We start from the raw sequence: 27,445 nt of genomic DNA, 5'->3' as shown, positions 1-27,445 counted from the left end.
TATTTAGATGAGTTAGGTGTGTAGCCTAAGATTGCTGTCTGGACTTTCTCTGTAATGAATAAAGAGATTCAGCAGCTCCATGAAGGCAATCCACTGACTCCTTAGACTGATAGTTGAGATAGTGGAAATGCATCACCTTCTTGGCATGCCATGCTCAGTCACTCTCTTCACTGACTATTTGGGGAACATTGACAGTTAACTCGGGCTGCAAATCACGTTTTTAGATGACTTCGGGTTGGTGGCTCTCTGGAGCCACAGCTGCACAAGAGTGAAACTTAATGCCTGTTCTCTTGCTTCACAGCCCTAATAACTACACAATCCTTTGATCTGTCGAAAGTTGCTCGCTATTTAGAATTACTTCATGGGAGCAGTTTCCTCAAACTATGAGGAAAAACTATGAGCTAAAGCCAGCACACCGTTGTAGTCTGATCATGCCTTGCCTCCTKGGCAAACATCTCGGACCCAGAATTCTCTGGACTGCCTAAGCTCAGCAGCTGTGCTGGAGTGCATCTGCAGCTATGAACACACACACGCGCGCGCGCATCTAGCCCTCCATGCATAAGGATAAAGAAACTCCCTCCTGAGCCAGAACAGCTGCCTGCTATTCCTTTCTTTTGCATGATCTAAGTGTGTTTTCAACATATTCTATCTTGGGTTGATAGCTTCAGAGGCGAGTTAAAAGATGCATATTCTTTTACTCTTTCTAGCATCAGTGACCTTCTAATCGCTTGACATTTTCTTTATGTGCAACTTGTAAGTGTCTTTTTTTTAACCTCTAATAGTGTTTGTTTGATTTGTCTCTATTTAGTTTGTGTTGTGCTCTGTTTAAATAATGTCATCTCTGTGGCTGTCATAACAGACTGACCATTTCTGTCTGACTTGGCTGGAGCGGGGAGCACTTGATTCTCACATGAGTCTTAAGTTCTAACATAAATTCAATAAAAAAGGCAGCAAGATTTTAAAATTTAGTTTAAATTAATTATCTATTGGACTTACAGCCTAGAGCATGTTTGTCTGATTCCTGTTCAGGATTWGTTTTCCCCTTTTCTAATCAGGCGAATATTTTTTTAATATAGGATTAACAACCATGAGGGCATGGTTGAGAGCATCTTCTTTCTATCTCTAGGCCAAAGCTGTCAGTAGATCAACTTCTGTTGTCATTTGGTGTGTGATTCAGTTCAAGGTAAGGACATCTAAATTTAGGAGTGTCCATGTGAGCTGGCCACGCAGGCTCCCATCATAATCAGTTAACAGCTACTCAGTATATGCAGTGGAGCCCACAGAATGATTCAGCTAACCAGCTATTAGTCTTCTCATTTAGAACAAGCTAAATCACTTCRGACAAACAGAGGCATCAGTCAGTTGAGTTAGACTAGTTTGAGATTTCATAAGGTGACCAATGACATTAATCCATGCTCTGAGAAGACTCTATATCCCTATCGTGGCCTCTGGATTGTTTCATCTCCCTTCAGAATCCCAGCTTCCCCTGAGATTAGTCTCTTGAAATGCTGCCTGTCTGCTCTTCCATTGGAGCTCCTCAATCCAACTGTTTCTTAATGGGTACCAACCAAGCACTCTAGTTACGTGCAAACAAAGCATTACACTTACAGCACTTCCATAACACTCAGCAGGATTGTCAGTTTTGCAGCACTTTTCCAGGAGCGCTTCATAGCCCTTAGCAACTCTCAGAAGCAGCTGAGTGGAGAACTCAGGGTGTCGTCTTGAGTATTCATAAACAAACCTGAAAGACAAAATCTGACAGCATTAGAGCTACCGAATAACATGCTATGTTCTTCATGCACAGAACAATAACTGATGATGACAGTTACTCGGATGGGATCAAGCAAGGTAGAAAATGAATCTTGAATGTTCATTTTGGTAGYATGCTTTGGTCATTCTATTGTCTGCCAACAGAGTGAAGGCAAGAGGAACAAAACACTTTTCCAGAATAGAATACTACTTAAGGGTGTGTTGCACACAGACATGCACAAAGCCCCTGAATAAAAGAAAGGCAGTGATAAACGCAGGTTCCATAGGTAGGACAGTGTTGAACAGGAACAGTCACAAAGCATGAATGAAAAACTAGAGCTGAATTTAGAACATTAGTCACACTGGACTTCCATTTGGTCGTCTCTTTTCTCCAAGTGCAATCGAAACACCCAAGAGGACAGTTTTCCTGTTGTAAAATGCCATAGTACAGAAAAGAGAGCAGATAATTTAAAAGAGCAGAAGGCCTGGACCTTATATTTTAACCATGGAAGATGAATTTATGCAGTGCTCATCACTTCTCTGTGTTTAAACCCAAGTGCACACGTTGTTGGCATTACTTACTCTGCCATGAATAAGGAGTGGTCAGCCTCAAAGTGTTTACACACTTCCTTGTCCTGTATGTATCTTTCAACTAGTGAAGGGAGATCTTCAGGTTTGTCATCAAAATCTGCTTCCTTAATACACTGGCCTCGTTCCATAATTGGTTTCTCACAGCAGTGTTTGATTTTACTTGAGAAAACGTCATGTTTAGAGCACATATAGTTTAAAAGCTCTGCCTGTAGAATTAAAACATTATTAGAGAAGTTATGAAATAAGAACTCAAAGTTAGATTAATTCAGCTCCACTCTCTTTCCCAGACTCTCCCCTTCTTGTTCAGGTCACCAATCTACTTATATTTCCTGAAGAAATGGTGTCTCCATAGAAAAAAGAAGTATGGGAGAGACTGACATTTCCCGTGCTTGCTGAGAACGATGTTTGCTGGTAGGAGTCTGAGAATGAGGCTCCCTCCCTGATCTTAGAAACAATGAGAAGACAAGTAGTCTGGAAAGGCAGTGAAAGTCATCGAGTGGTCTGTCACAAAGGACTCGATTCATCCTTTTAGTCCCATCATACGCCCCCTCTGATAAAGGATGCAACATTTAAAAAACCCAAAGTGTCATAAAGCCATCCCAGAACACCAACTGTTTACAGGTTTGAGAACTATGTTTAGGTCCCAGGGAGCCAGATGATATTTAAATGAAGTTACTGTTGCAGTTTGCAAGTCTTCCCATGTGAGCTGCCCTCTAGATTTCACTGGCACTACATGAAAGCTGGAATAATAGTAGTACACATAGCAGGACTGGAAAAAAATTCTGGCCTTTTTGCCTCCGCTTCTTTTTGCTTTGTGTTCTTGGTTGTGGACTTGAAGTGAACAAATACCATCAAACAACCTCCCTGATGAATGTTTTTATTTCAAGCAAAGAAACATACTATAGTGTAAGTAATAATTCATTGTCATCATTATGATAAAGGGCTCGATCAGAACTGGTCAAAAAAACAAACTTCAGTAACAGTCAGTTAAGCTGGCTGTGGTTTTCTAGTGGCTGAGGAACTAGCCAGCAGTATTGAATACAATCGCCCTGGACTGTGAATGAACAGCTTGTAGGAATTATTGTCTTCCTAACATTTTTCAAATATGTAAATATTTTTGAAAAACAGTTAGCTTACCTTGTCATCCATGCACTCCACCATGTCCCCATCACAGCACTCTTTGTGAATATCCTTAATCTCAGCTGTAACTTTACGAAGTTCAGAGAATGGAGCCCTGGGATATTTTTGGCTAAGAAGAGCAAGTTTACTAGAAAGAAAAAGAAAAGAAAAATACATTTGATTTAAAGCTCAATATTGAACAGAAAACTTGCAAGTCATTAACGCTTACAATACTCTAAATTAGCAATGTTTGAAGGAAATATTCATCCATTCTTCTCAACTAACTTGAGCTGGCTAGAAAGAAGATATCTACCCTTGCTCTGTCACCCAATGCTCCTTTAAAGTAGACAGAAAGAGACAAGTTTGTGACTGTGTATCTGAGATGTCTACTTTGGGGGATTCTAGGGAGTGATTCATCTCCTTCTATCTGTGAAGAATCTCTAGATTACCTAGCACAGACACCCATAGTCTGAATTAAATCTTTATGTCGAAGCTAACTATATCTCATAAGGTGATCCTAGTCAATCTCAGCATATTAGACAAACCACAGAATGAAAGCAGTTCTCTGTGTTTAGGCAGGTGATCCATTAATCATTGCAACAAGTCCTTCTTAATCTTAAAAAATCTGCCTTTTGCAAGAACTGTGATTCTGCCAAGTTTGACTTTTTTACTGCTTTCAGGTTCAAACTGGCATTTTACTTTGCTGTTTACTAATATGCCTGTCACAAAAAGCTACAGGCATGGCACGGGGCACAACTTTGGCAAAAACGTAGATTAAACACACTGGAATGTCTCATTCTGAGTGACACCCTTTCAAATATCCCATACCTTCCAAAACTATCTAGAGCTAGCCATGGGAGTTAAAAGAAATGAAACTCTTTTTTTTACTAGTATTCACTATCAACTAAGAATAGACAGGTTTTCCTTTGCTTACTGTCTTTATATAGAAACATGGTCAGAACTGAATTCTATATTTAAATAAAAAGAGCTAGGCAGAGAAACCACTACAGGCACACCCTAGGTTGAAAGGTTTACCCACTAATTTCCATTTTTTTGGAGAATGGCCCTCAGGCAAAAGTACACTAGGAAGTATCTTGAGTACAGTTTTCGAGCTCTGCAGATGGAGTTGAATTATATATATGCTGATATTTTTCTCTTGAGTAGTTTCTGGTTTAGGATAATCAGCCTACTTTTTATAAAACAGTGAGTGGAACTTACTCTGCTTGGAAAACTCTCTCTCCAAACTTCTTGAGGATTCCACAAGCATATTGGTGCTTCACGCTTATTTTCTTGACTTTTTCTTTTATGACAGCTGCCTATGGTAATAGGATGCACATTGTCACATTAAATTGATTACATTTAATGGGCCAAGAAAAAAAATAATAACTGAAAATCCCACTTCATAAACACAACAGATTCTTGTCTGGTTAACTGTGAAAAGCTAAGCAGAGAATTTCTTAGTTAGCCCTAACCAGTTCACGGTCCAGCATCTAGCTTCTAGTCTACACACTTGATGGCATGGTACAGTTCTTCCACCCATCCTCCATTGCTCACCAAATATTAATTTAATTGAAACTCTGTGGCCTCAAAGGAGCGCAAGCCGTCTTTCAAAGCATCACAGTGACCACGTGGAAGTCACTGGGACTGAGTATGAGACAAAGTAAAAATTTGGCTCCTGCCATCTTGAAGTTTAATAAGAAATCTTGGCTACAGTTCCCTGAAAAGCAAAGGTGTGTGGAAGTTACCTGATACTGAGCCATATGGCTAACACATGATTAATCCTGACCCTTCTATGCAAGTTCTTAATGCAAAGATTTGCCTGAAGAGGCAGATTTTACCCATTTCTCACTTTTTCTTCTCCATTTGCTTGGGCAAGGAATAGGGGAAGAATAGGAGGGAACTCTGGAGATTGGCATACCAGGCTGCAAAGTGAGATCTCACTACAGTCCTAGCCCCAGATGAAAAACCCTGAGTGCTACATGTTATTTGGATTCAGCACGTGTGCACAATACTCATAACTGCCTGATACTGTATTAGCAAAGGGACAAAAAGGTAAGCTTCATTACACTTTGGCTTTGATACTTTCCTTTTTCACTTAAAAAAAAAAAAAATCAAAATGTGAATTTTTTGACCGTCTTAGTTGCTGCAAAGCCATAGACAAATGGTTACTGAAAACCACCATGRGAAAGAAAGCACAATTTGTTTTGGAACTATAAACCATGATTTGACATTGGCCTTTTAAAATCACTTTTAAACTTAAACAGAATTGCTGCCAAGATCAAAAGAGATCTTTCTGTAGCAGACCAGAATGCTATGTTTTTACCCAAAGTGAAAAATCTGATCTACCTTTTCGTCCAAGCAAGTACCGACATCACTCTCTTTGCAACAGCTTTGAAGTGCATGTTCATAATCAGCAGCCAGACCAAGGATTGCAGGGGCATACAGGAAAGGGTTTCTTCTTGCAACAGAATAGACGAAACTGTAAGAAAAAGGAAGACATAAGTAGCGTATTCCAACAACAACAAATGGCATCAAATCTCTGTATGGTTTCTCCAACTTTTATTTCTAGTTTAGAAATTTAAMCTAGTTTTCCAACATACTGCCTACTAATGGTAAATGCTGTGCTAAATCTTAGTGTTTTCAAAGCAGAACTTAGTAACAGTGACAGAAGGATGAACTCCCTATATCTTCAACCACTTAGTTTGATTTCATATATGTTTTTTTAAAAGCATTGTCAAATATTTGCAAATTTTGATTTTGAGAGTGAAAAATTCATCAAAGTCCATTTTCTCAATATTTTATTGCCAAATTATATTCTCTTTATTGTCATCTTTTTTCACATCCTTTCCAATTACAATGGGGAAGGGGAGGCAGAAGCTGGAGCAAGTAAATTATTAAATCAATAGTGGAAACACTGTGGTTTTCCAGGGGTGTTTTTGGAAAAAAAAATCCCATAGTTCCAGGGAGTTTTTTTAGCMAAAAAACAACAACAGCAAAAACAAAAATAAAGATTTACCTATAAAAAATGTGATTTTTTTTTAAACTGAGCTTTGAGTGGAGAAAATTATTCTAGCACGGAATGAAAATATATGATGAGAGTTTTGGATATTTAATGATTGACTAGCTGTTTTATCCATGCAGATAAGAGATTGCATGTTTTTTCAAATGTTCTGTATGTCTGCACACTCTGTATACCTTGGGAATATTCCTCTTTTGCATAACTAAACATTTAACCAATACGACATCAGTGGTTTTCTTACTGTCCCAGAAGTGACACTCTATCGTCCTGGTATTCCTTGCATATCACATCAGAAGCTGGTCTTTGGTACGGCTGAACGAAATCTGGGTGGTGTACTTTAAACGACAAGAAACACTCGTTTCTTTCAGGATCAGCTTTGCCACAGCAGTCAGCCATTGCACCATATGAGTCACGGAGTTTTTCTACCTGGCAGATTTCATCCAGGAAAATTGTGGGCTAAAAGGGAGAAATTGATGAGGGTCAGAACTATGATTGTTTATGAAGAGTGTAATGTACATTCTCTTTATTTGTAAAAGAAAATCCAAATTAAAAAAGTAAATTTTTACTAGATAGGATTTAGACCATAAATCAGAATAATCCATTGTTTTCAAAGCAATTTCATAAAGTTTTACTTTATGTGATCCAATAACAACAGTGTTACAATGCTTTATCAAGAAAAAAAAGTTCTAATTTTTAATTATAATTTAAAAATACTCTGTACCATACAGTGGTCTCCTTTCACTTATATTCTCACTAAAGTGAATTTTCAGGTGAATTATGGAAGCAGGATTTGATATTCTAGTTGACAAACAGTTTGGGAAACCTTTATGGAGAATGACTGTAATCACGTCATTTGGCTTGAATGTTAGAGCTGGCAAGAACACAGTCACCTAACTTCCTTAGAGGCCTGGTTGAACATGCTAGACATCCAGGGATTTGGGGTACCTGTAGACATTTTTTGATACCTGATCTTAGGAGTTATCATCTAGAATGAGACCTGTATTTTGCAACTGGGGTATTCGTACTAAAAGATAACATCTACTTTTAGGCAACGCTAAACTTAATGTGCCAAAGTGTGGTTTCTAGGCTCTGCTACATGGCTCCACAGGTCATTTAGGCACTTTAGAAAGGCACAATTTCAGAACCTGACACAAAAAAGCTCTTTGTTTCAGCACTAAAATTTGGGTATCGGCAGCTGACTATCAAAACCTCCGAATCTGAAAGTATCGGTATAAATCCTCGACAGGATGACTTTGGTAGCTGCATAAAAAGAGGAGAAACACAATACCAAAGGATTCACTGCATACCAGTGGCTTTGTGCACTCAGGATCATCCTCATGGGCCACACACTTCTGCGCCAGGTCAACAACATCCTTCACCAGCTTAGACAGCCCCTCGTAAGAGCATCTCTGGAGATACTGGGCAAATGTGATCATGGTGCTGAAACACAAAGCATATTTCGGAATGTGTAGGTAAGAAAAACAACAGTCATCATTTCCAAAGATGCTTCCGAATTCAGAATTGTTTGTTCAAACGATATGCACAAATGCTTAAAAAGAGTAGCATGAAGATCATAGTACTGGGTTCTGTTTCCTTCATGTTCTCAACTCCTTTCTGAAGGATGTTTTTAACCTTTACTTCCCAAGAACGAAAGTCATAACACACTAGAAGCAACACAGAAAAGACTGTGCTTTGAGTTTTATATCCCTTCTACCTAGTTCATTCAAAAATGCCACAAACTAAGATGTTTTAGCCATTGTTACATAAAACATCAGGCTTTCTTCTTTCAGAAGTAGTTATGTTCCTGTCAGGGCCCTCTGCTATTCCCCAAACCATTTTCAAAAGCAAATAATTGAATTCTTTCAGAAAGCCTGTCATAGATTTTGTTTGGTGGTCATTCAGTTTTTTGGGTAATGCCTCAATCCTGAATAACTTCTCTTCATCCAGAGATTATCAAAACTGCATTACTCATGCCTGTTTTATTTTCACATAAGGAACACAGGTTTTCTCATAAACTTTGCAGAGGGTTGTGTTTCCAGGGACCAAGAAGGTCATCATGACTTCTGCAGGTCTTAAAGTATCTCGAGGCTTACAAAATGTACACTAATAGTAAGAAGGCTAACTTTATGCTGTGGTTCAGTGAGGCACATATTTTCCTTGCTAGCTCATATAGGGTTTTTTAGTTTTCCTTTTTTGTCCAATATCAGAAAGATGAAAAACAAGCAGAAAATACAAGTTGAGCATTCACTTACACTGCTTTAAATGTCTCTTCTTTCAAATCATTGTACCGGTGGGCAATCTCACTCTTGTGTTCTAGGAAAAAAGGAAAGAATAGTGATGCTCATTGTCACATTTGCTTGCTAGATCCCTCAAAGAATACATTCCGGGCACCTCGGGCCAGATTTTCAAAAGTGTTCAGCATTTACCCAGCTCCTGAGCTTAAGGGAGCAATAACATTATTTTGGAACAGACCGAGCTAATGCTCAGCACTTGTAAAATTCCCACCTTTGCTTGGTATATCATCCTGGAAACTGTATTGCTTTTCAGAGAACTTTAATCTAAAGCTTTCTTCAGGCCACCTTGAAATCTCTGCTGTCTCAGCTTTTCCATGTGTCTGCAGAAACCTAACTCTTGCACATGCTCATCGTTCTGAGGGAACCCAAGTGTGCAATTGGTATGATTCTAATATAGTATTTAACTCTGTAAGCATATTCATAGTTCAAATATTCAAAATGACTGCTGCAGGTTATTGTTAAGGGTTAGCAAACGTACTTTTCATAACCATCAATATGATAATGTCTACATTATAAATAAAACAACGCAGCTGCAGTTTGACTGCATATGCATTAGTAGAGTTATCATTTTTCAAACATAAAATTATTAACTTGTCAAATTCATATTCTTTTTTCACTGAATGCGTATCATATGTGTTATTCACGAGCAAGAAAGCAGAAAAAGACCCTTCACTTGGACTTGATGGTAATAAAACAGGTTGTAGTTATACCACGCTCTTGGTCAGAAGGCTCCCCCAAAGCTTTCCAAGCAGATACTGAGGCAGGTGGCCACAGTCCGGACTGAACCAGATGGGGTCACTTTGTTCTAGAAGTACCATTCAACAGCTTTTAGAAAATGTGGAGAATAATTCCTCTACCTGAACTGAGGTCAATAGACCTGCTTTGATAATAACGGATATAGTGCTGAAAATTGCAATTCAAATCTTTATTGCTGTTGTTCACTGATACTTCCAGACCAGCTCCTGAAAATTCAGTTTTGTTTAATTTGGGCATTTTCATATTTAAACAAAAATCAAAAATTTCAATGAGAAAAATTCTAGGACTTGCTGCAGAAATATTTGTTTGACTAAGATCTCAAGTTTCATAACACATGGAAAAATGACTCAATGGGAAGTTTTTGGCTAGCCATTGTTACAGCCCAGACTGGTATAGATTTTTGCATTTTTGACCTAGCTGTGACCTAGTGATGCCTTTAATTGGCAAGGAACTTACTTTTGAAATATCATTCAAAAGAGAGCACATCCAGAAGCACAGTGCATCCACTGGCTCCAAGCTGAAAGTAACAGATTCTGAATGATCAGCACCTCTTCATGCAATACTCCAGTGTTGCAAAAGGACATGTTACCAAACTTACTTGCCTAGTTAAGTAATTGTCTGGAGTGGTCTACCCATCCCTTCAAGACTTCTTTGTTCAGTTTCTTTTCCAGTCAATCAAATTTTTCTATTCTCTTTAGTTGACTTTGGATCAAGCTCTCAAAAATTGTTCATGAAATTGCATTGAAGCCATCAAATTAATATAACAAAGACTGCAAAGGCAATTAATTAGTCCTTTCTTACCTGATTCTCGAGCAACTCTTTTCAGATTCCTGGATGCAGCAAAACTAAAGAGAAAAATAAACGAAATTAATGTTACCCACTTCATGGCTGCAGATTATGTGGGCTGAATTACTGAGAAAATGCTAGGAAGATTGAAGGGAAAGCATTTGTTTATATACTCTTTACAGACACTGTCTGTAAATTATTAACCTTACAGTTGGCATTTGTAGATTTCCATTTGGTCCGAAGGAGATTACAAAACTTAGAATGTCCTTGCCAAAAATGAATTTGATATTATTTGTTTATTATGTTTTACTGTGGACCTTTTTGTCCTGAAGAGGTTGAACCTTCCAGCACCCAAACAGATAAAGTTTTGCGTAAATTTCCTTATCAAATTACAAACAAGGGGTTCAAGGCATCAGACAAAAATGTCATCAAGTCTAATCCTATAGCCATGCTTCTTTTCTGCTAGTATTTGTTCAAAAGCACAGCAGGTTGGTATGGTACAGTAACTGTTCACCCRGGTAGGACTCAGTCCACATATTCACTTCTTATTAGAGAATTTTAATTTTAAATCAAATTACAAAATATGAGATTGCAAATTTCTTAGAATATTCTAGATGCTTTAAAGTCCTCCAGTGACAGAAATAACTGAATATTTAAGAAGCTGCTTTTCATTTTGGAATGGCACAAGTGCACAATTGAATCTAGTCCTTTATTCGGTATAAAAATAAGTACATATTGGTAAAATACTGGGATGAGCACAAAGATACAGGTAAATGGCTTCTCAAATTTCAGTTGGCTTCTGAATTCATAAAGAAACAAAAGTTACAAGTGTGGAACAGGTACCAAAGAATCTGAATCTCACAATATATTCAACTCCAGAGTGGAACAATTTAATTCAGACACTGAATCTGTGTCAGTAATTTGGAATTGACACTCTTAAACTGCGTAAGACTGCACCTCACCCCATATTTCCAGCCATACGCTTAGGGTAACATCCAAGAAGAAGGCTGGCCAGACAGCAGAAGGGCTGCTTTGAGCATCTGATTTGCAAGGCCAGGTTCTGTTTTTCTGTGGGTGCTGCTATTCATCATGATCCAGCTAACTGCCAAATATATGCGTAAACATTTGCAAGACCTGTAATTTCATAATTTTTGCAATGAATTCTCATTTGTATTAACATCCTTCTAAGAGTAATCTCTTCATTATGCACTGCTCTCCTCTTTGAAAGGTTTCTATTGATTAGTCAGTAATTTAGGAGATCATACACAGGAAGAATTGAGRAAAGTTTACACACAGCCCCAGGACATGGAATAAAATTGAAATTGTTTTTCCAGAATATTTAGTTAGAGTTTTCAAAAAAGAAGAAGAAGAAAAAAAAAGTAGTAGTACTTGATRTAAGAATAATTACATATTGGTAAAACACAGTGAGGAACACAAAGATACAGGTAAATGGCTTCTCAAATTTCAACTGGCTTCTGAATTCTCGGACTCTTACTGAGCGTGAAGTGATGTAGTTTCACAACGGGAAATACTATGATTTACACCAGCTGATTTCACCATGTTTTAATAGGGAACTGATGGAGAATATGCAAGAGAGCTGAACTCCTGTGCATTGTTCACACTGTTGTTCGAGAGGCCAGAAGCACACGTTTACACAGCTGACGTCAGTCAGTCCTTCGGCCTCTTTCACAGAGAATGTAGAGAAGTACTCTTACCTATTGCAGTCAATTACTTAAGTTTTAGTTTGCAAGAACTGCAGAAATCTCTGGAGGAAATAGTCACCAGCCTGACAGAAGCTGTTAAAAGCACTGTAATGGTATAGACAGCTTGAATGCTCTCTACCACTCCTTGGTGTATGACAAGCTGATAAGGATATCTGAGGGAGGGGGATGGACTGAATAACATCTTTAACTCCCCTTAAAGTCCTTTTCCATAACTTTCAATCCTGCTTTCACCTGCCTGGGATACTTTCCTCATCCCTCCTGATCTCCAGTTTTCACTACGTAATGTCCAKCAAAATTAAAACTTTATTAGAACATCAGAATGACCTCAGTGCTATTAAYGTTAGTTCAGTAAAACCCATTTCTACTGCAACTATAGAATATACATGAATATGAATATAGACAAATATCTACATCTAATGCCAATAACGTGGTCAGGTGGAGTTAAGATGGAGACTAGTCAATGAAGTCTAGAATCTTATTACTGAAAGAGTATTACAAAAGGAATAAGGACATGTTCTGGTAATTTTAAAGTTTAATCTTTAAGGTTCTCTAAAAAGGAAGGATTACTGGAGAAAAAAAAAAAAGGAAAAAATTGCAGAACCGGAGTGGCTAACATTTTCTCTCCAAGAGACTGCAAAGCAGATGGATTTCCAGATCGCCTGTAATGGACAACGCTCCTGCTCCTGCCCTCTGCTCTAGCTGAAAACCTGCAGCAAAAGCTCCTTCTGACAGGAGGCTGCTGCTTTTGCTTAGCTCCTCCCTCTGGTGGCTGGATTTCAATCCACACACCGATTCTCAGTGCATTGCTAGATGTCGTGCTCTTCCCTTGGCACCTCATTGCCGGTGGTAGCAACTGTCTCAGTATAATTAAGAGATATTTTCTAATACTTCCTTAGTCTTAATGTAGCCTATTAACTTCACTCTTCTATTCCTCTAATTTTTATGAAGGGAGCAGTTTTACCGCTATTTTAAATTATTCTTACTGGGAACTGTGTGACTAACTCAATTTTCAGTCTGCTGGGAAAAAAATTATTTCACTTTGTTTCTGAACTTGAGTTTTTAAAAAATGTCTTAAATCAAAAGAAATGTCTAAGCCTAAAATATCTTCAAACAATTTTCATTTAGAAAAATACCAAAACTATGCATCTTGTCTTTCAGAAAGACCATTCTGTTCTTTATGAATAATTGTATAAAACTAAAATTAATTTAAAGAACATTTAGATACAATGAAATCTGTACTAGCTGTTGCTTTTGCAAAGAAGTTTTGCATTTTCCTAAGATTACTCCTGATATCTGGCAGGTAAAAATTAGTTTTCTTGTTAGTGATTTAGAGGAACAAGGCTTTATTTTAGGAATTAAAACTGATCTGGATAACTCTAATATAAAGAATAGTGGGCAAAAAGCAATTTTCAAGAAAAGCATCCTGTTTTTTTCATGATAGAAATAGGGATTATTTTCAGGCAGCTGTAGCAAAATTCCAGCCATCTGGGGAATAATGGGAATTTTGATAAATAATCTGGACCTCTCAGATCCGTGCTGCTTTACCCTAACAGGACCCCAGGGAAGAGCTGTTTAAACCCTTGAGCCTGTTATCAATTCTACCGACAACATCCCTTTCTCAAAGAACAAGCAATGGCTAAAACATCAGCCTTCTTTATTAACCTGTTGCCTTCAGACTGCCTGAAATTTACCGTGCATTTTTTGCATTGTCCCTTAAATCACTGACATTTGGATATACTAGTATTCTGAGTTTGGAGACTTATACACACATTTTGCATTGATACRTATGATTATTGATATAAATGGTGAGAGGCTGAATGATGGATAAGTAAACCATGCTTTTTCCAAGGTCTCAAATAAAAGTGATGGAAGGAGCTGACTCAGTGATCCAGTGGGTACCTTCCAATCCAATGAAAGCCACTGTAAAAATGGAAAATATTACTATCCTACAAACATAAGCCTGATTTTCCTGTATCTTGTACCTGTCTCCTTTCAAATCCTAGTAGAGCATTCAGTGAGACATAAACGTGTGTTTAGGTGTATTGTTGATAACAGTAAACTGACTATAAAATGCAACCAGACTGTAACATTGCTCAAGTCAAAGTGGTGAAAAATGTGGTAGTGACAAATCATGCCTTAAAACAGCTCTTGAAATGTGTATCTGGCTCTCTTCACAAAGCATTCTTCTGAAAATGGCACCTAAAGATCAGGAGATTCAAATCTTTTTTGCTCTCTTGAAATTTAGCACAAGAAAATGAGTCAATATTTAGTGTTGCATCTTGAAAGCTATCTGGAATTTTCCCCTGCAGCATTGTGCAGTGTTAGCAAGAATACCACTGGTCCCCTAGAGTTAATATGTAAGTTTGTAATACAGGGTCCATGTTTATTTCTAGATATCGTCTGTTGTCTGTCCTGCACTTCATGCCAACATCTCATATCACTGCTGAAAGAGAGATCTGAACTCCAGCATTGATGTTTGTTTAACAATATTAAATATTATACCGAGCTTCCTGTTACTCAATGCTTTCATGCTTTGAGTAAGCCTCCAGCAAAGTTGTCCTGGTATTACAGAAAGGAACATGCCCATTGCATTTTAAGATGAATGCATCCATACACACCATTATGTGCAAAGTTGCAGATAGAAAATAGTATGTTTTCAGATTTGGGAGATCAAAGGAAAGTAATTCCAAGTCTAATTGACTTGGGAAAAAAGTATGCATCATTTTGAAACATTTTCATCATGCCACGCTGTGCAAAGTGGAAGAGCAGATACAAAGTGGAGAACTTCCTTCTCAAACTCCTAGTGGAGAAACACGTTCAGAGATACCCATTTAACAAACTTCTGTCCTGCATATGGCCAGTCTGCAGTTTGTGCTGTGAGCTATCTTATGTAGGATACTATATAATCAGTAGGAACGAAGAGATGCCATGGTAGAACAATTGCTCTTATAGAGTTTCTGAACCATAAATTTTACAACAATACCTCCTTTATCAGAAAGAAGCACCCATTCACATCTATGTCCAGGTGATTGCACTTGAAAGAGACTGGAGGTGAGTGGAAAGAATTTAGTAGTTGAAGGGAAAGCTGTTCATATTCCAGTGGGATTAATATTCCTGCTAAAAAAAAATAAAATACATAGATTAAGAAGTACTAAAAATTATATCAGCCTTTGGAGTAACAAATTTGATCAATCATAAGGAGAACAACTGTCAGAGCATTTTTGAAAAGTTAGTCCTTTTCAAAGCGACCTCTCAGAAAATAAAGGCTATTAGTAACCTGCTAATTCTGTGGCCCTCAACTTTAATTACTGCTGTTTCTTCTTTGTGTTAAAGGCCAACAGTTTTGCTTGTGTGAATCAATAAAAATAGTAATCTCAAAAATGAAGGCAGGACAGTTTACCAAACCTTGAGATATGCCTGTGCCAGGATCACATCTACTGCAAGTAATTGCAGTTCTGTTTTGGAGGTGATTTTGATTTTTTGTTTTGCTTTTTTTTTTTTTTTAACCTATCTCATGATCACATGAAGGAAGACAGCCAAACAGCAATGTTCTTCTTCATCAGAATGGTGGCCATAGCCTATTCTGCTGAAGTGGATGAATCCAGCAAAAAGAAAGCAATTTCCCTTTTAATCTACCTGTGGGTGGAAGTGAGATCACCCTGAAATAGGTGTTGCCATCTCCTATTTTCAGTGCTGTGCTTACGTTACATGTCTGTAAGAGCCAGTATTTTTTTCCATTAGACTGTAACTCATTTTTTAATAACTTTAATTATCAGTACCTTTCTAAATAAGTGTCTGGGGTTTTGGAAACACGGTCAGCTACCGGTCTTTTTTTGCTCTGGTGGATTATGTTTGCTATTCTTATCACCAATGCTTGGCTCACGTGTAAAACAAGTCAAACAACTGAAACAGATATATGTCTTTTATTTGAATAGAGATGGACTCTCAGATATAAAATGAGCAAGAATAAGCAAAATATGCTCATCTGATATGCATATATAGACACTGAAAGGATCTGATTACTGTAGCAGAATAGGCAGAGAGATGGTAACATATATTAAACTGTATACCCAGAACAGGGTGTATCTTTTGGCACATCCTCAGAACTGTTTTTAGGGCATTCATTTTGGTGATCAGCCATTCATGTTCAGTTTTGCAGAGTGTTTTCTCTCATCCCAATATGCATTTTCATATCAAATAGAATGACTATTCACAGTCTCACAAGATATTCAAATGCACCTTAATAAGTCAACAACCTAACTCTAATAAGCTCGATTTGCGGTTTAGTGACTAGCTCTTGTAGTTTTCTTTTGGAGCAGATTCAAGAGTCCAAATCTGCATCCTCAACACCTAAATAATCTTGCAAAGCTGAACTTCAGGCCAAAGTCCAGAACACAGACCAGAGTGGCACATACGTGTAAAAGAAGTGTATGTGTAAAAGACGTGATGATTTGGACAAAATCTTTTGGATTCCACTGGAAAGAAGTCAAGCAGAACTCTGTATCCTCTGCCTCTACCCCCACACAAAACCAGAAAGGATGCAAAGACCTTGCCCCAGCTCCTTCACTCATTTTTGCTGTTCCTTTTAACACAGTTACCACTTCAAAACCAAGCAGTTCAGTGCTTATATCAAAGTGAGGGAAAAGACCTCATCCTTCCCCACACTCTCTCATTAAGCCCATCTGCAAAGCAGAGCTTTCTTAATTATGCTCGAAAGCATACAAAAAAAGGAAGGTTTCATATGTGTTCATATGAAAATAAGTTTTGTATATGTATGGGCATGCATGGTGGATGTCTGTTTTTCAAGTAGCAAAGTTAAGCTTGAATTTGATGACCTGATTACATAATTTGGCATAATACCCTCCAAAGTCCACCTGACGACACAGACAGACAGACAGACAGACAGACATTTAATGCTTCTGCTTTTTTAAGTTATTCCTTTCTTTTTGTTTAAGTAGCCCCTAAATTGCTTGTTAAAACAGCATTTACTCTGGCAGGAGTTGGGAAAAGGTTCTATCCCACCATACTAGCCTTAAAGGCCTTGGGTAGGCTTCACAAGCAGTTTGGTGGAGGACCCAGCACAAGTCTGTCTTGTTTCTATGTCCTGTTGATCAGGTCTCAGTAGGCTGCCTATTTCACTATACTACATATAGTCAATGTTACTTTTTTGCATTTGCAGGACTGTATGGATTTATAGCTTCACTAAAGTGAATTCACTGCTGCCTTCCCTGAACAAGGAGGTATCGGTTCATCAGATACTTACTTTCAAGTACACAATCTGACAATGATTCAGACATAGTCTTTGGCTTAAATTTTTCTGCTAAGCCATTAGTCTCTAGGTTATATTAGGTTTCAGATATTGTACGTTTTCCCCTTTCTCTCCTATCTTGCCCTTTACTTCACTGGCAATTGTAGACAATTAGGACTGTCAGCATAAGGCTTCTGTGGGAGTTTTTTCCTATTCTCTGTTGTATTTGCATGTATTTCTTTTCTTTTTGCTGTGCTCTTTAAGACAGCATTGGGAAGATTATCCACTAGTTCATTTTTACTATTTGACTGGCTATAATATAATGAAGATAATGAAGCTGAACTGCACTGACTTGCTCCAAAACAATTATTGTAGTTTAGTACCCATTGAAATGTTATGTTGCTTTGCTTACACTAATCACTGCAGCAGTATCTGACAGTTTATCTCACTCCCAAAAATCTGAGTAATGGTCTACAGTAATGAGATAATTTATGTGCATTCCTTATTTACCTTGTGCTCTATCAGAAATGTTGTGCATTTTCATTGTCTTGCCCCTATATTTTCTACATATGACATAGCTACTCACCAGGTCTTTATCTGTATATAAGAAGCTGAAGTGGCTCTAATGTATATTTTAGAGAATATCTTTTCCCATGAATATGTGTTTAATGGTATATTGCTTTTATATACGATGCCTTTTTTTCATATGCAGATCTTCTAAGTATCCATAGGATGCTAGTGTTAATCATGACCCCATGATCACAGTGACTTGTGGATATTTTTGCTCTGTATAGCTTATTCTTGTTCTTTCAAGTCCCCGCCTTCAACCTGGTATATAGTTGCTTTAAATGACACTTTTCCTTAGAAGGAAAAATGCATTTTCCATAGCTTTCTCTTCATGATCTAGGACTGTTGGTTGAGAAATCATCTATGTGCATCTCACAGTATCTCAGTTATAGTACTGCTGTTTCAAGAACATCACTTGACAGTGTTTTGGGGGTGTATGGGGTGCTTCTTAAAAATGATCTCTGACCATTTATAGTAGTTTCTAAAGACTTTCCATCCCAGCCAGACTGATGGAAGTTATTACACACAAATGTGATTGCAAGACACTTCAGTTCTATGTATAATATTATATGGGTGTTCAGAAAATTAATGCGAAAGCTCCTGGTTGTCCTATTTCTATAAACAATGTCCCTCTCCCCATCTTTGTGGCAATGTGCTTGGTGACTGCTTATTCATTCACACTGCAAAATTTCACTGAAATTTCAGAATAGGGAAGTTAGTCCCCACTCCTTGCTTCATCTTGTAGATAAACCGTGTCTCTTTTTCATTTCCATCCTCTAGTCATCCTGAAGGTTTATATACATTAGGCTGACATGGAAGAAACTATGTTAAATAGTTTTTTCATGAAAGCTTTGATATGATTTAATCATAGTATTTAGGTGTGATATCTTTAGTATTTGTTTTACCTATTGGGGGAAAGCTGTGGTAAGTTAGCAAACATATCATGCACGGTGCAGCAATCAGCCACAGAGCAGTTACCTTTTTTCTCCATCTCCCGTACGTCCATTGATCAGACAGAACAGCTTGAGTTCATATGTTGCTATAGTTCTTGTTATGCTGACTTTACATCCAAAATACTCTGTTTTGACATTAATTAAGTCTAAACTAAGTCCTGTTAGTAAGTCTTATGGCCATTTCTGCTTTTCATCCACTATAGGTCTGATTCCTAGGGCATTCATAAATAATCCCTACCCATTTGTTTCATGAAATCCAAAATGTGGTGATGCAGCTGCTTTCCTTATCAAGTAACAGTTGCCAATATCAGCCTTTGGCATCGAGTACAAAAATGGTTTTGTTTTGCCAAGTGAGGTAATAAATTATTGATTGTAGGCATTTCATATTGACTCCTTTTTAATGCATTAAGTTGCTTGGCTCTATCCAAAGGTGCAGTCTTCAGTGTTTTGTAAGGGCTATCAACCAGCCAGTTCTGTGGCTTTAGCAATTATGTCTCTTTCTCCCATGTCCTTGTGACTTTTTTTGTCTCACTATAGTAGGTAATCTGCGAAGTAGAGGTACTGGCTTGATCATTTTATCCATTTCTACTTAGAAGGTCCCTCAAAAACATCACAGCAATGTTTTGGTATGAGTAAAAGTGCACATCGATTTTCAGAATAGATGTAAAAAAGATTTATACTAAGTGTAGTGTTATTCAGTTCATAAATTCACTCCCTTTACTTGAAAAAACTTTTTGCTTCAGTATTGTTTTTATATATTTGACACATTACTTGTCATTTAATTTTTTGCGGTGGTATGATGTTTGTGCCATGATACAACTGTTGGTGGCAATCTTTCTTCTTCCTCTTACATAATTCTCTGGAGGCCGCTGGAATCCAGCACATTCGCTTATGCCCTAGAACCTATTTGGCACTCGTTTTCTAGTTTCCATGCCGCTATCTGAGCTTTGCAGCCTGTGTCATTTTGAGTTTCATGATCCACCCATTTTTGCTCTTTTGTACCCTGCTGATGTCATATATGCACAGAATCTCATCTTCTGAATGACTGCTTGCATTCTTAAGATGTCATTTAAAAAAAATGGGCAGTTGATGTATATGGCACCTTATAAATTTCATTAGTGTGTTTTTCAATAGTACACAAAGCATTTATTTTATTTTCTACTTTTTTTTTCCTGTGCTTCACTTCCCACCAATTTTGACAAATTTTTCACGTGTTTTCATGCTTGACAAACTGTTGTTGAATCTATTCTACTCATGCTTGTGTTCAGCTGTGAGCCTCTTCACTACTTCACACATTTCTAAAGCTCTTAACAGAGCTGCTGTAAGTTCTCTGAAAATTCTCAGTCAAGAGACTGTGCCTGGAAGAGCGCAACTGCAGTCAACTGTAGCTAAATGGTCTTTGGCATTATAGAAGAACCATTCAGTGAACGCAGTTCACTCAAGAGCCAAACCTGAAAGCTTTCATTTGGCAAGAGATTGTTAATATTTCTTTTCTAGGTTTGATGTACTTCAGCTTAAGCAGTGAAATGGATAATGAAAACTTCTGAGGAACTGCAGGGAATGTGTTAAGTTGTTTTGGTTTGAATTCTTTTAATGCGTTTATCTGTGACCTCCCATTTATAAATAACACTGCTAGAAACTTTTTTGTAAGTTTAAGTACATCTATTTGCTAAAAATCAGAAGGGAAGTATTTTAAAAATGAACTAATGATTCTGGGAGCCACTGCTTTTGGTCCCAACTTGAAATTCTTTAACAGCTGAAAAAAAAAATTGTTGTCTAGTGGGATAAAAGGATCTTTGCAGAATTTCTGAGATTCTACATGGACCCTCCAAGCCTGCAACTGAACACTCGAACGTTACTGGACTACTCACAGCCTTTGCTCCTCAGTAATGTAAGACACTCCTAGTTTGTCCTCTTTTTCATTTAACTTCATTGTAAAGCTAGTTTTCCCATGCTGGTCTAAAAACTGTAAGTCTAATTAACATTGCCCCTTTCAAGTCCATCTGCATAGAAACAGATTCTGTTTTACTGTTCTCTGAGTTTGTGGGKTTTTTTTCTGTTAGGGCTCTGGGTTCTTTTCTACTTGTTTGTTTTTTTTTTCAGGAAATTACTAGTTTATCTATTTGAGACAACTTGTAAATGTTCAAGCATTAAGGAGAAAGAGAGTGATTCTCTTCTCATTCTTTTCTCCATGTCTCAGTAAGCGATTCCTGAACATAAAGCTCTGTAAAGCTCTGGCAACCTTGAAAACTGGAAAGATGTTTATTTTAAAAGAAACCCTGGACCAGGAGTGGCATTTTCCTTCTCAGATATTCCCTACTGCCTTAGGAATTTCTATAGCTAAGAGTCGGGGCCTGAACTGGCACCTTCACAGGACAATAGAAGTTTATAGAGCCATTCGCAGGTCCTCTGTGCTGGAGGAATGTTGTGCTGCTTATAGCCCAGGAGAGACAGATTCATGGGGGGGGAGATTGGTTTCAGTTCAGCATGTACTGAACAAAGTTCTATCACAGTTGTAGTCAAAGACATTGTACCTTGCAGGCACACCTATAGAAACAAGAATTTTCAGTTTCCTTATAGCCAGCATCTGGACAGAGGTAGGACTCAGCTCCTGGCATCGTTGCAGGGAACTTGGAAGCTCTGAGAGCAGAGGGGTAAGGATGGACCAGAAGAAACTGGGTCCAGAGCTCTGCAGCCTGCAAAGCAGGCCTGCTACAGTTAGGACAGGCTCTGCTCCATTCTTTTGAAAGGCAGGTTAAGAGGGCACTGATTCTGAAAGCTGGCATTAGCATTTACTCACTGACATTAAAAAAAAAAAAAAAAAACCACTCCTGCATGTTATTCTGTTATAATGATCCCTGAGGCTCCATTGTCTTGAACCCAACATGAAGCCTTCTGTCCCTGCAGGTTAGTCTAAAAACATAGTGAAACATTTCAACAGTTTTGCCTTAGCCTCAGAAGCAAAGTTCAATTAGTTAAAACCTAAGGCTGTGTACTTTTCTGTCTCAAAAATCAATTGTTTTTAACAGCTAAAAGCCTTTCAAGCAACATTCAAACAGATGACATTTATGAAGTGATCTTTGGTTTGTAGTTTCCAGGTCAGTACTCGCTCAAACATGAATCAAACTCCCACAGGTATTACCAAAACATAATGATCTCTTACAAGAGAACTTGATTTGCAGCACCAACAAAAAGTTATCTTTCTGCTGGTTGCCATTTCCTTCATCTGTTTTCCTTTACCTCTATTTGTTATAATATAAAATGTAATATTGGAAAACTGGGATTCCTGTTGCCAAAGAAGCCAAGAAGTGACTCAAAAATAGTATGAAACCAAGGAAATGTTTTTTGGGTTTATTTTTTAGAGTGGTGCTTGCAAACTGGCTAAGATTTTCAAAAGTGACAAGTGATTTTGGATGCCTAATTTGATTGCCTTCAGGAAGGCCTGATTTTAAATGAGAGGTTCCTCAGTACATTCCAAGAATCAGAAAAATTTCATCAGGGACCAAAAAATGTGATTAAGCCTACCAAAAATATGTATGGTTCATGTAGCTCTCTTACATAAGTAATAAAAGGATTAGTTCAGATATTTGCACTGGAGAAATTAAGAAGTCTAAACAAAACAAAACCCAACCCAGTTACAAAGAGGCGCTGGATATATTTGTTGCTTTGCAAAGTCTGAATAGCTAGTTTTTAAAAATTTAAATGCTAACATAAGAATTCTTCTCAAGTCATGAAAAGAAATATTAATGAACTCTTTGCACAGGAAGATTTTAGTGTTGTCTTTTGGATCAATTAGCCAGTGGGTATACTCGCTAGGCCATTCATCTACACTGCCCTCCAACCGCATGCTGAGAGTCCTTGACATTTGCTTTCAGTTCAAATGGCTTCTATTCTATCCCAAGAGTGGTTCAGTATTGCCAATCGAAAGTATTCATAATCTACAGATCTCAAAAATAATTCATGGAATTAAATTATAAAAATTATTTTAGAATTAGCCTTATCCAGCTTCTGGGTTTTTAAGGGCACTTGGGTTTCTGACTTTTCTCCATGACTACGAGGATTGGAAATATGAAGTGGAAACATAGATTCCTCTTACCTAGCTTCAGGTGCCTACAGTAGAGGCACCTGAGCTACTCTGACTGCAAGGAGATCTGAAGCTGCCTTTCAAGTCAGTGTAGGTCTGGTCAATGTAGCCATGGAGTTAGGAACACAGGTCTTCTAACCAAAAGTTGGTGCTTGATTTAGGAGATGAACCCTGCCTAAGAACTCACTACTATACTACCTCAATCCGACCTGTGATGTTGAAAAATTACTATTTGAAACACTAGTTTAACCATGTGATTCTAGAAACTCAGGCTTTAAGAAATGTATGAAAAACATCAAGGCTTGAGATAAAATCTTAAAGGCTGGTAACGCTTGCAGCTTTCTGCCTCTCTTTGCAAAATGGCTGTGCACCTTGCAGGAGTAGGGTGAACCCCTGTTGCTGTGCATACGTAACTAGTCAGACTGCCTGATGTGTATATTATATCTGCCTTCTGTCTCTTAATGAGTATTTTCCATGTCAGGGTTGCCCAAGACTACCAGACTCCTGGTTCCCTGGGAAGGGAAGCTAAAAGCTCTGCATACTCTGTGCTGAACCATATTTTTCAGAGTCCCTACTTGCAGAGTGGAGAGCCTAGTCCTAAGCCAAGACCAAGGACTCAGCTCCTCGTATAAGAACAGGGAGCCTGGAAACATTGAGAACCTGACACTAACAGGAGTCCAACGGCCTCCAGTATCCTGCTGCAGTCAGGTACTGTAGTCTCATTGGTCTCCGGACAGTCAAGAGTTTTGAGATTCCCAGCTTCATCTCAGGGAGCTGGATGCTTTGTCATGGCCATTCATCCCAGAACACTGATGTTTGACTGGTTGCCCAAAAGCTAGAAATCGTACAAGCACTGGGCTGGTTTCCCTGCAGGCTGTTAATCCCAGGTTCTATAGGAAACCTAAATGCTGATGTGCCAAAAGTTTATTGGAACTGTGATGTTTCAGGTGAAACATTTTGGATTCAACTGATTGACATTTTATGTGAAAACTGTGCCATAAATTATTCTGATCAGGTCTACTTTATGTGATAGTTGTTGCTTGACCAGGAATGTCACCCACCTATTTGTGCTCCTACTGAAGTCAACAGTAAAACTCGTAACAGGAGGCTGAGTTAGGCCAGCACCAAATCCTTGGGAAATTACGCTTCCAAATGAATTCGTTGTCCCTGGGAAAAATGTTCTGTGTTCTGAAACCAAAGCTGTTCAAAAAAGAGCGAACATTTAAAATGTTCAAACCTTTCAAATGACAAATATCTTTTAATCTGCTAACCCTGACCTATGTCCAATAAAAATTCAAAACAAATTAACAACACTCACATCCTAGAACTAGTACTCAACTATGACCTACACAGACAAATGCCCATTTCTCAGGCTAGGAATGACAGAGTCCAGCTACTATATCTGACCTGTGACATCCTCTCAGATACCAAGACTGACTGTTTTTTAAAGACTTAGCCTCTTACAAAGGTTATTATTTTAATCTTCAGACTTTTAAGAATGTGCTGATTAGATTGTACTAGTCATGGGAAACTCTCAGACATACAAGTGCACACCCACCTTTTGTCTAACTTCGAAGCTGTAAATGCATATCCGAGTGTAGAATTGATCCTGCTAGCTATAACAATCTTAAATCTAAAATCCTGAAAGGACTGAAATAGTCACCCAAAAGTGACTAACATAAAGTCTGGAGACCTCATACTGGAAAATGTACAAAGTTCTTCAATATGTCTTAAAAAGACTATGCCTCATGTTCTTTGTGTACTTTCTTTCTGCCAGAAAATCTGTATAAAAAGGAATAGAGTATGGCCAAAAAGCAGATGTGCACAAAGAAATGTGGTTTCAGTTAAAATTCTGCATATGGAAAGTGCAGAATCTTTCATAATGGACAGTGCTTTTGCTTCTAGACAGTGTAAGTTCAGAATGCTCAGTATTATTCCCATTAACACAAAATTAAGTAAAATTTCTGATCCTGCAGGCCCTCTTTTGTCTTACACTGACAATTCAACAAAATGGAGTGAATCTCAACTAATGCAGCATAAATCACACCTGCAAAATTCAACTATTTTGGTAGGCAAGTGATTTCTCGCAATAGCTAGCTGTGAATTAGAAGATATCCTGCAAACAGAGCTTCCATGAAAAAATGTGCCTATGTGAACCCAGTATAAAATCAAGGGAACAAAAAGATACCAACCTGTGACCAAGTCTGTCTCTAAAATTCATATACTACCTCTATGGAAACTCAAGAACGACCTTTCCTTCTTCAGGACCTACAAACCCAGACACCCTCATGAAAGATTTGTAGTTGCCATAGTCTTAGAACGACAAATGGAGAAGCCCCAGGCTAGTAACCTTTGCTGTTTTACTGATAAGTTGTATTTTTATCAGTTTTCATGGCATTTATTCACGGAACTTTGAACTGAATTTTCTGTTGTTGTCAAAAAACCCATGCAGTTATGGTAACTGTGTGGTAACAAACAAAACTCCATAGACATGGACTTAGGTCATTTTATCTTGCTGCCCACGAAAAGAAAACTTTATGATCAAGTTCATCATTAAATTCAACACAGAACAATGTAATATTTGAACCTAAAAATTCTTGTGTGGAGAAGTTGAAATTTAAAGTACAATGACTAGGTTTCTCAAGTAATTTCTATGCAGTTATTTTTATGGTTTTCTTCCAAAGAAAAATAAGCTTATTTTATTTGATTCCTGCTTTCCATGAAAGGTATTATCAGTAGGCAATCTATCCACTTCTGCTTCTGGAAGGAAGAGCAAGTACTCACTCCCTCCATTTAGGATATAACTACACCATAAGCTGTGGAGCACAAGGGTAGATTTAAATGAGAGTCAGAGGCTCCTGTCTGTTGGGCACTGATATCGTCTAAGTAGCCATTTGAGAACTCAGTAAGGTTCTCAGGACCTCAGTATAGTATTTTGAAATATATTCAGTGCTGGCCTAATTCTGGTTGTGCTGAAACCAGTGCTAAAACTCTTCTGACTTCACTGGAAACAAAGTTAGATAAAACTGTGTGCTTTTGAAAAGTATACCTCCTATTTACCCCAGTTGCAGGCAGAGAACTGGTTAGCTCAGAAAGGAAGATGAGAATACTGCTGAGATAGCAATAATCAAGCTTTTTAGGAGTAAATTGACAGCTAAAATCAGAGGTTTATTCATGTCAGGTCAAAATTAAAATCTTTATCCTGCCTTGAGGTCTGTGCAGGCAAGCCTTTATACCAGTGAAACTTCAAAGACAGGAATTACAAATGTGCTTAATTGTGTGCCAAAGCATAGCCCCTTTGAAATCAACAATATATCAAGGTGAAGCCCCAGTAGAGATGCTGGTTAGCACAGGTGTCTCAGAAACAGTTTATTTTACACAAGTGATTACAGTTACAAATGGGACACTATTCTTCATGCAGAAGACTTGTTATTTGGCCTTGGTTTTGGAAGTTAAGGGTTTAATTTACAAAAGGGCCATGAATTTACAAAAGGGCCTTGATTTTCTGTAAGGATTTTAGACACTTTCTACAATATTTAAATAAGTCAGTCCACACCAGAATACACAAATATTTTTAATCCGATTAGCAGAAGAGTAGGATATGTCCAAGTCACACAGCAAAGAAGTATATATGGGTTTAATTACCTCCTGCATGTGAAGCCAAGCAGCCCATTAGAAACTGCAGCTCAAGAGCAGCCCAGATGGAACGGGGGTAATAGATGAAGAGGCTGTTGGCAAGAGTTGTGGGAAAAGTATAGCCTGGGAGAAGCTCTGATAAAAATGCACAAAAAAGGCACAACCAAGGACAATAAAAAGCAGGTTTGTCTCAGGTTATATTGAGATTATTCTAAAACTGATTGTCAAACCCACTCTTTTCACAAAGGAGAGCTCTTGCAGCTACCATGTTTCCCGAAGTAAACAGGTACAAGCATTTGGTTAGAGCTAGTTTTGACTAATGTGCAGGCAGGAAGACGTTTCAAATTGGTCAGTCAGGAGAAGGATGCCACCTACTGTTAACAAAACTCTTTTGCACTAGAGAATCCGTGCACTTTTGCGTTGAGAAAAATGTAATGCTCCTGTGGGCAAAGGACTACTCTTTCAGGTCCCTAGAGATAGCATTGCTACAGACTGTCCCCATTTAGTGGCTAACTCTTCTGGGATGAACAGCTTGTGAGGTCTTTCTGCATACTTTTTTTGCATTGGTGCAAGATGCTAAAACATCGAATGCCTCAGCAACATTTTAAAACGTCAGGGTATCAATTGTTTGTGCTATAAGATTCAGTGATTCAGAGCAGCCAGGCCATACTATTAAATCAGGACGGGAGTTTGCCTCTGTTAATTCTACCTCTCTCCCCTGTTTTATTCAGGCTGCTGAAGGTAAAGATCACTGAAACTGTAATTGCACATTATAGGTGGTTAGAGATTAGAGATTAGACTGATACTGCCAAAATAATCCTGCAAACTGCCTATTACAGCAAATGGTGAAAGGAATAAGCATAGGAACACAACTAGAAAGAACATTCTCAACAGACAGGTCACAGAGCTAGCAGCTGGG

The 27,445-nt window shown here is 38.0% G+C and overlaps 1 protein-coding gene across 11 annotated transcripts in view; it reads right to left on the bottom strand.

Moving 5' to 3' along the window:
* Positions 1 to 27,445, bottom strand: part of LOC112977592 (serum albumin-like) — a 45,117-nt gene that overhangs the window by 3,603 nt on the left and 14,069 nt on the right. For 4 of the 11 annotated variants that reach the window (XM_026090092.1, XM_026090093.1, XM_026090096.1 and 1 more), the window contains 11 exons: positions 23,952 to 24,090; positions 15,022 to 15,155; positions 10,330 to 10,373; positions 8,731 to 8,791; positions 7,786 to 7,918; positions 6,720 to 6,934; positions 5,806 to 5,938; positions 4,678 to 4,775; positions 3,478 to 3,607; positions 2,332 to 2,546; positions 1,609 to 1,741 (listed from right to left, as the gene is read on the bottom strand). In XM_026090092.1, coding sequence (XP_025945877.1) covers positions 1,609 to 1,741; positions 2,332 to 2,546; positions 3,478 to 3,607; positions 4,678 to 4,775; positions 5,806 to 5,938; positions 6,720 to 6,934; positions 7,786 to 7,914 — 1,053 coding nt within the window. In that variant the 5' untranslated portion in view covers positions 7,915 to 7,918; positions 8,731 to 8,791; positions 10,330 to 10,373; positions 15,022 to 15,155; positions 23,952 to 24,090. Of the gene's footprint in view, positions 1 to 1,608; positions 1,742 to 2,331; positions 2,547 to 3,477; positions 3,608 to 4,677; positions 4,776 to 5,805; positions 5,939 to 6,719; positions 6,935 to 7,785; positions 7,919 to 8,730; positions 8,792 to 10,329; positions 10,415 to 15,021; positions 15,156 to 23,951; positions 24,091 to 27,445 lie in introns of those variants that run through there. The other 7 variants (XM_026090098.1, XM_026090101.1, XM_026090099.1 and 4 more) reach the window with 4 other exon arrangements.

The sequence above is a fragment of the Apteryx rowi genome, unplaced genomic scaffold (assembly GCF_003343035.1).
Source record: "Apteryx rowi isolate R43461 unplaced genomic scaffold, aptRow1 scaffold_85, whole genome shotgun sequence".
NCBI classification, from domain to species: domain Eukaryota; kingdom Metazoa; phylum Chordata; class Aves; order Apterygiformes; family Apterygidae; genus Apteryx; species Apteryx rowi.
The sequence above is the reverse complement of the archived record's forward strand: the minus strand, read 5'-3'. Positions and strand labels throughout refer to the sequence as shown.